Source organism: Amblyraja radiata, chromosome 31 (assembly GCF_010909765.2).
Source record: "Amblyraja radiata isolate CabotCenter1 chromosome 31, sAmbRad1.1.pri, whole genome shotgun sequence".
Taxonomy (NCBI): Eukaryota; Metazoa; Chordata; class Chondrichthyes; order Rajiformes; family Rajidae; genus Amblyraja; species Amblyraja radiata.
Genome location: NC_045986.1, coordinates 29,098,685 through 29,107,268, shown reverse-complemented (window position 1 = coordinate 29,107,268; position 8,584 = coordinate 29,098,685). Strand labels below are relative to the sequence as shown.

Genomic DNA, 8,584 nt, shown 5'->3' with positions numbered 1-8,584 from the left:
TGAAACAATGCAGACTATTGCAGAATTGCAACAGAATCGAATGCAGAACCCAGATGCAGATATTTATAAGATTGTTATTCAATTAACAAAATATTGATGGCATGGGGCAGATGAGGTTAACAGCTGTTTCAACTCTGGTCACTGATATCAGATTGCCTTTTGGATGAGACTAGATACAGGGAGACATGCTTAAGATGAAGATGATAGTTGGTGCAGCAGTACAGTTGCTGTCTTACAACACCTGAGACCCAGGTTCGATCCTGACTATGGGTGCTGTCTATACAGAGTTTGCACGTTCTCCCCGGGTGCTGCTTTCCACACTCTACATAGGCGTGCACAGGTTTGTAGGTTGGTTGGTTTCTGTAAATTGTCCCTGGTGAGTAGGATAGTGTTAGTGTACGGGGTGATCGCTCCTGACTCGGTGGGCCGAAGGGCCTATTTACACACTGTAATCACTAAAATGAAAATAACAAAACAAGACCAATGGCTGTGATTTTAGGCAATAATACCAATGGGGGGAGCTGTTTCCCGCTCACTTCGACACTCATCCACACTTACCTAGCGTAGAACTCCCTTGCAGAAGACAGTCAGATCCTCATCACCAAGAACCTGTGAATGTTGAGGGGATATCAGTGTAGTTCCAACACAGAGCGAGTATGACAACCACCTAACCCACAACCGTGGGTGAGTCGGCAACAAACCTGCCAAAAGCAACAGATGTCTCTGAATATGAACAATTAAAACAAAGAAAACCCATTTAAACTTTCAAGTGAGGGGCAGTGGTAGAGTTACAGCACCAGAGACCCAGGTTTGATCCTGACTACAGGTACTGCCTGTACAGTACAGAGTTTGTACGTTCTCCCCGTGACCGCGTGCTCCGGTTTCCTCCCACACTCCAAAGACGTGCAGGTTTGTAGGTTAATTGGCTTTGGCATAATCGCAAATTGCCCCTAGTGTGTAGGAATGTTAATATGCGAGGGTTGCTGGTGGGCATGGACTCGGTGGGCCGAAGGGCCTGTTTTCGCGCAGTAACTCGAAACTAAACTCAAGCTGGGTTTTATTTCTTCCCCTTATGACGTCTGCCTGGAATTTGAACAGACTTTGAGTCATGACAAATGAATTTAGTCCTAGATTATGTTTTAAATTTACTGCAGGAACTGCACAATCTATTTATAAATCCCAATCGCTCATTTACGGCTAGAACTGGGAACTCACTACATGGTAAACAAAGTGACGTATTCTCCAAAAGATCCTGATGCCACATAAATGCGCACGGGCACAGCGAACCCTCGGCTCAGGAGTGAGGAGTTGAGCGTCTTGGAGTGGGAGGTGTTTGATCATGGGGTCTGACCCGGGATATTCAAGATGGGGTCACACCCAGTCACCGAAGCAGCACGGTGACAGTGATAAACACACATTTCGTTCTCATAACGTTGTTTTCGCCTCATTCTTGGCTGGACTCCTGGAGTCCCTGCTACAATGGTCCTGTTGTACCCGCCTTGGCAAGGTATCCATCTCCAAACACCAAGCGTGTAGATTGTGCAAGCGAAGACTATGAATGAACATCAGACTTTTATCTGAACAAAATATAAAACAGATCTGAGCTTTGTGATGACTCCACTCACCAATATCACCAGAAATATAAGGTAGAAAAACTTGGCGGGTGAGGCAGCATCTATGGAGCGAAGGAAATAGGTGATGTTTCTGGTCAAGACGCTTCTTCAGGCAGAGTCAGGGAGGGGAACACACTAGAGATACACAACAGATATGACTAGACCAGAGGTACGCTAGGTATTGCTGGGATAGTTATTGATAATGCAGTACAATAAAGACAGCAGCGTGGCGGAGTGTTTGAACTCCATCATCAGATGCAAAAGCAATATATTCCTAGGCGACCAATCTGAGCCCTATATTTCTATACAACCCATCTGGAACAAATTAATTCTGCTGTTCATAATTGCTCCCTGATATTAGTAGTATTGTTATATAACCACATTCCTGAGCAGTGTCAGCATTAATACATTCACATATATATATATTCACAGGACAGGTCCAGAATGTAGAGTAGCCATGATTGTGTGGAGCGCCAGCTGAAACAGGCATCCATGATAAATCCTGCGACACGTCCAAAAGATTAGCTACTCATCACAAACAAATCCGACAGCATTAAAAAAATCAAGCATTAACCTACAAACCTGAAGGTAGACAAAAAGTGCTGGAGAAACTCAGCGGGTGAGGCAGCATCTATGGAGAGAAGCAATTGGCGTCGTTTAAGGGTCTCGACCGGAAACGTCGCTAATTCCTTCTTTCCATAGATGCTGCCTGACCCGCTGGGTTTCTCCAGCATATTTAGATTTTTCCAGCATTTTAAACATTAAATAATGCCTGCTGGCAGTAGGCAAGTTACACGTTCAGTTCAGAGAGACTAGTGCCATATCTTCTATAATGTGCTAAGATTTTTATTCTGTGTATCAAAATTATAAGTGCCTTCAACATTACCATGAAAGAATTGTTTTTCGTTTTACAAATATTTACAGCACTGTGTAACACGGTTTCAAGTCTGGGGTTTGGGCTTCCTTTCTTTTTTACACGTTAATCAGACCAAAGCACAGAATTCCAAAAGTACTATGTACAAACGCCATTAAAAAGGACACGGAGTCGGCTTGCTGTCAGTAGGTAGTTACAGCATTCGTGGCTGACACAGAGAGCGCAGCCCCTATATTCTCAGGAGTACCAGTCCCCTTGTGCCCTCCTTCCTATATCGGCTAGGAAAAGGGGGCTTCTTTATTCAGTACCAGTTTTTGCCGCGTATTGGAGACCACTTTTCACCACGTTGGCTTAAATCTGACTTGGATCGCTCCAAAAAAAAAAAAAAAAACACAAAAAAAAGGATTAAAAAAAACAAAGTAAGGACTGTGGAAAGAATTTATAAATTAATGAGATTGAACAGATGTCCTGACAAGCATAAAATACTCTCACATCTTGAAGGGCGGCGTTAAGGAGCAGTGAAGCGCACTTAAGAATGAATGAAAGTACAAAGTCCGCATACGAAAATAAGATTTCTCTGAAAATGCATTTTGGCACAGGTAAAATTGTATGTTTTTTATCATCTCAGCAAAGTTTGAATTCATGGTTCCAAGGATTCAGCATGTCCCACCAGCTTTATTTCCCTTTTGGGCTTCAACTGTTCATCCCTCTCCTCTCAGCAATCGGTCCATTTGATTCCTTCTCAAAGAAAGGAGATTTACAAAAGAAAAAAGGAGTTGATCATTACAACTGACGGTGAGGGGGTGACAAGCATCCCGACCTGGCCCTGCTGAAGTAGGTAGGGATTCTAAGGTCCTGCCTTCAAGTCCATCAGAGGGATCCAGGATGCTACCATGATAAGATCCATAACAATCTACTGCCATAAAGTCACCAAGTCACTAATATAGTGCAATGGTAATCCCAATTCACATAACAGGAATCGCCGAGAGTGCAGGATTACATAGAGGGGTTTCCACTCTGCCACTGGAGCCCACCATTTCGCCCAGGATTGGAAACTTTGTAAACACGTAACGGCCCATTGTCCAAGTCGGGCCTTGCTTGGAAGAAGATTGGCAGTTGGCAGTGTAACGGAGTCCGAGATTTAAAAAAAAGAGCAAGCCAAATGCTCACACTGAAGCAATGACGATCATCAAATGGGGGGAGATGTTGGAGATGCTGGCAAGCAAGTCTGGGGCTAGGCGGGATAGATGACTTTCAGAGAATTCACAGGGTGGGAATATTTGAAGAACGTAAGCAGGCTGTGAAGAGAAAAGAACAAAATCAGTGGGTGTCGTTTACAAAGCATTTGTCGGTTTCCTGTAGAATTACTTTCGCTGACAAAAGGTCACTTTTAAAATAACAATATAATTTCCCAGGAAACATTTTGATCAGCAAAAATAATAAGATTTCACAGAGTGATACACCGCGTGGAAACAGGCCCCTTCGGCCCAACTTGCCCACACCGACCAACATGCCCCATCTACACTAGCCCCATTTGCCTGCGATTGGCCCATATACCTCTGAACCTGTCCTGTCCATGAACCTGTCTAGTCTTATTTAGTTGAGAAAGTAAAATCAGCGTCATTCCAGCCATTATGTCGGGGCAATCAGAAAATAATTGTTTTTAATGAATCAATCTTGGAAAAACTCACAAAACTTTTTTTGTAACTTGATCACATGCTCCTTGTAAAATTCCACCGACATGGAATATTATGCAGTCAGGGAGTAAACACAGTGCATTCAACGGGTGGGACGGCAGAAACAGTCTAGTCACGGTCAGTTTCAATGAGGGATGGAAAAACCAAGGTTGGAGAGGGTACCTTTATCTTCCTGCTGCCAACTATCTCATCCTGAAGCTCCTACCCTTCTTCACAACAACATCTTACTGCAAAGTGCAATTAACTGCTTCCTCCAGACCACTGGAAACCCCTCTAATAATGTCCAGTTGCATGTCCGTTCTTCTTTTGCTGTCCTGGGGGCAGCGCAGTATTTCTAACTATTGCACCAAAACTAATTCCAAATGGCAGCGTGGACACAACACATACGACCAGAGAGTCGCTCCTGAATGAATGGCATCGCCTGCAACTCACTTATAAGGTCGTAAGCGATAGGAGCAGAATTTGGCCATTTGGCCCATCAAGTTTATGGCTGATTTATCTCTTCCTCCAAACCCCATTCTCCTGCCTTCTCCCCATAACCCCTGACACCTCGACTCTATGCCAGTGAAGGGAGGTGCCCACTTGATAACCCCAATGATATACTTACATATATATGATTAAGTTATTTTTAAAGAGCTAGTTAACATATATGTAGCTGATTTTTTGCATACGGAGTTATTTATTTATTGTCCTTAGAATGTTGATATATTCAGTGAGATAATACTTTGGCTTTGGGCTCAGTTTTCTTAGTTGAGCGCTTATCCTGGAGTTATAGCACAAGTACTTTGTGTTTTCATTGTAATTTACCTATTTTGCATTTCTTCTGATGGCAAATGGATTTCATTCTGAGAACGTACCTGATTGGAGCCAGGATTTGGAACATTGATGATTCCGGCAGCTTGTTTGAGCTGTAAATAGCTGATAAAACCAGCCTTCAGTGACTCTGTCTGACTCACTACATCCTCCTGATCACGTCCACAAGGTAATGCCAACAACAAACAGTAATCGGTTTCCACCTAGAAAACCAAAACTCGGGTGAGTTAATTTTCTGAACCAACCAACATTTCCTACTTTGCATTTAAGAAGGAACTGCAGATGCTGGAAAATCGAAGGTACACAAAAATGCTGGAGAAACTCAGCGGGTGCAGCAGCATCTATGGAGCGAAGGAAATAGGCAACGTTTCGGGACGAAACCCTTCTTCAGACTGATGGGGGGTTGCGGGGAGAAGAGAGGAAAAAGGAGGAGGAGGAGCCCGAGGGCTGAGGGACGGGGGGAGACAGCCCGAGGGCGGAGGAAGAGGAGGAGACAGCAAGGGCTAACAAAATTGGGAGAATTCAATGTTCATGCCCGCAGGATGCAGACTCAAGCGGAATATGAGGTGCTGTTCCTCCAATTTCCGGTGTTGCTCGCTCTGGCCATGGAGGAGACCCAGGAAAGAGAGGTCGGATGGGGAATGGGACCTACTTTGCAAATGCCCCCCCCCCCCCCCCCCCCCCAATTAAACCGACAATGTCCAATGCAGCAGAGTTGCATGCCCCAGCCGGTAAGGCACGTTAGAGGCACCTACCGTCATTCTGCGTGCCACGCCTTCCAGCTGCGTTGCCTCCAGCCGCATGCGCTGAGCGATTCTGAGAGGAGGTCCACCTTCTGACGCGGGAAGCGAGCGGTGGGCCAGCACGTTGTTGCCGGACACAAAATGGAGTTGCACCGCAGCTGTGTCGTTCTTAAGAGCTAGCAGACCCTGCCAAACTATCGGGTATTTCTGAAGAGACCAAAGTTTTCAAATGTAAATCAATTACTTCCTCTAAATTAATATGTAAGTCAACACAATCCTCTAAAACCTGCTGCATTTCGGCAACGTTCAATCAATCGCTGTAAAAATATATGTTTCAGAAGGAACTGCAGATGCTGGAAAATCGAAGGTAGACAAAAATGCTGGAGAAACTCAGCGGGCGAGGCAGCACCTATGGAGCGAAGGAAATAGGCAACGTTTCGGGCCGAAACCCGAGGGTTTCGGCCCGAAACGTTGCCTATTTCCTTCATGCTGCCTCACCCGCTGAGTTTCTCCAGCATTTTTGTCTACTGTAAAGTATATAGTATCTTGGAAAGCGGTGTGTTGGAGTTAGAAAGAGTGGGGAAGTGGTTGAAATCGAAGCACAAAACAAAGTGGACGAGGTGAGAAGCAAAAGAGTTCACTGACAACAGAGGCAGATAAAAGAGAACAGTGATCACGAGACAACACCAGTGTAACCGACCGCATTCAACCCTCACATCTTACAAGAGATTTGAAAGCGTGGGTTTATTTAACTTTAAACTCTCCCGCTGGTACGCAAGTCCCAGATGCCCCTTAAATACGGCCATGAAGTTGGTGCTTACAGTTAGAAGCTGCACCATGTCCACGGGCCTCTGCGAACACGACGATGCCAGTGGTTCTGGCTTTGCCGTGGTCTGATGGTCCGTCCTGGAGATCACGGGCGACGGGGCTGCTCCCGGTGCCGAGGATTGCGTGGAGATAAACGACGGCTGTTTTGGGGTTAGTGTTTGGTGAGGCGAGGAAAGTTCGTGTTTGATTGGCAAAGACACCCCAGTCGGAGAGGGATAGGAAGTTGGATTGGGTTCCGGCTGAACGCGCTCCCTCTGTAGGTGCTGCATGTGAGGCGAGTGTAGTTCCACCTGCCCCGACAGTCTGCTCTCCTGGGATATTTGTGGAGTTTTACTTCTCACTCCCGGGTGGACATGCTCCCCTTCCGAGATACCCTGTTCAGGAAAGGACAGTTTTACAAACATGAACCTGGAACTATTCTTGCACATCAATTATTTTATTACCACAGTGAGACAATCCCAGCAACATTAAATAATAATCAGCACACACCCTCAAAGATCTGGTCTAGATTAAACAGTGTTTTCAGGCTTGACTTTAATGCTGAGAATTAACTCCCCTCACACGATATTTTAAGATATTTGAACATAAGCCTCTGTTAGGAACTGCCACGTAGAGTTACATTATGTGGCACATAACCACTGAGATCAGGCCTCGGAGAATGACGCAAGGCAAAGCAACAAAGACACTGTGTCTGACCTGGGAACCCAAGGCTGGGTTTGCTGGTTTGATTGATTTACTTCAAGACAGGCAGCGGCATTCTGCCCATCAGATCCATGATATCCCCCGGCAGGGCAGTCCCTTATGTACTATTCCTCCTCTCCTTATTTCTCTGTACCCCTTCAATGTGTCCTCTCTCACACCCCATCAATTCCCCTTTGATTATTTTACTATTTACCTACAACACTAAGGGGTAATTTTGCACCTGGTGAAAATCCACAGTCACAGGGAGAGAAAATAGGGGACACGGTGGCGTAGCGGTAGAGTCGCTGCCTTACAGCACCCGACACCTGGGTCTGATCCTGACCACAGGTGCTGTCTGTACAGAGTCTGCATGTTCTCCCTGTGACTACTTGGCTTTCTCCAGATGCTCCGGTTTCCTCCCACATTTCAAAGACCTGCAGGTTTGGCTTCTGTAAATTGTCCCCAATGTGTTGGATAGAACTATTGTACGGGTGCCTGTTAGTCAGCGCCGATTCGGGGGGGGCAAAGGCCTGTTTCCACGCAGTATCTCTAAACTAAACTTGCAAACTTGCAAAGTCAGGAACAAATTCTAGGCCCTGGGGCTGTGCAGCAGCAGCAATGTGCCGTCATCTCCTGTATTTATCACATCTTTAACGTTAGCTCTCAGGAAGATAAAATCAAAGAAGTCTACTTAATTAGATTTTTTAGTGGTGAATGCAGAAGGCAGAGTCTGTATGACTTGTACAACTTCTTCTTTCCAGAGATGCTGCCTGTCCCGCTGAGTTACTCCGGCATTTTGTGTCTATCTTTGATGTATAACTGTTGTTCCATCAAAGTTAACTGATGTTTTTCCTTCATCTTGATTGTATTTTTGGGGAAAACTACTAAAACATTTGTTGGAAACTTATTTAAAATAAAAATAAAAATCTTGGTACAATAGGCATTTCTATAACGCTAACTGGATATAGGTACATGGATAGGACAGGTTTGGAGGGTTATGGACCAAGTGCAGGCAAAGTGGGACTAGGATAGCTGGGACATTGTTGTCCGGTGAGGGCGAGTTGGGCCGAAGGGCCTGTTTCCACACTGTGTCACTCTATGACTCTATAGAGCAATTGATGAATTAGGGATCTGTATTACATGGGCAGAATAGGTTGCAGCGTGATTTCAATGGGAATTAGAGAACCACTTCCAAGTTACTTTAGAAATTGACAAGCAAAAAAAAAAGCAGTCATTGGCAAAATACTTTTTCAATGGAACCTCCAATAGTAATCAGACAGCACTGTCTCTTAAAAACACAGCTGCTCCTTCAACCATGGCAGGCCATGGAGATTG

At 45.1% G+C, this 8,584-nt stretch overlaps 1 protein-coding gene across 10 annotated transcripts in view; it reads right to left on the bottom strand.

Annotated features, from left to right (window-relative positions):
- Window positions 1-2,441: 2,441 nt before the first annotated feature.
- spen (spen family transcriptional repressor) overlaps window positions 2,442-8,584 on the bottom strand; it is a 71,699-nt gene continuing 65,556 nt past the window's right edge. For all 10 annotated transcript variants that reach the window (XM_033048368.1, XM_033048371.1, XM_033048374.1 and 7 more), the window contains 4 exons: window positions 6,562-6,942; window positions 5,753-5,947; window positions 5,042-5,200; window positions 2,442-3,785 (listed from right to left, as the gene is read on the bottom strand). In XM_033048368.1, the coding sequence (XP_032904259.1) occupies window positions 3,654-3,785; window positions 5,042-5,200; window positions 5,753-5,947; window positions 6,562-6,942 (867 nt within the window). In that variant the 3' untranslated portion in view covers window positions 2,442-3,653. The remainder of the gene's footprint in view (window positions 3,786-5,041; window positions 5,201-5,752; window positions 5,948-6,561; window positions 6,943-8,584) is intronic.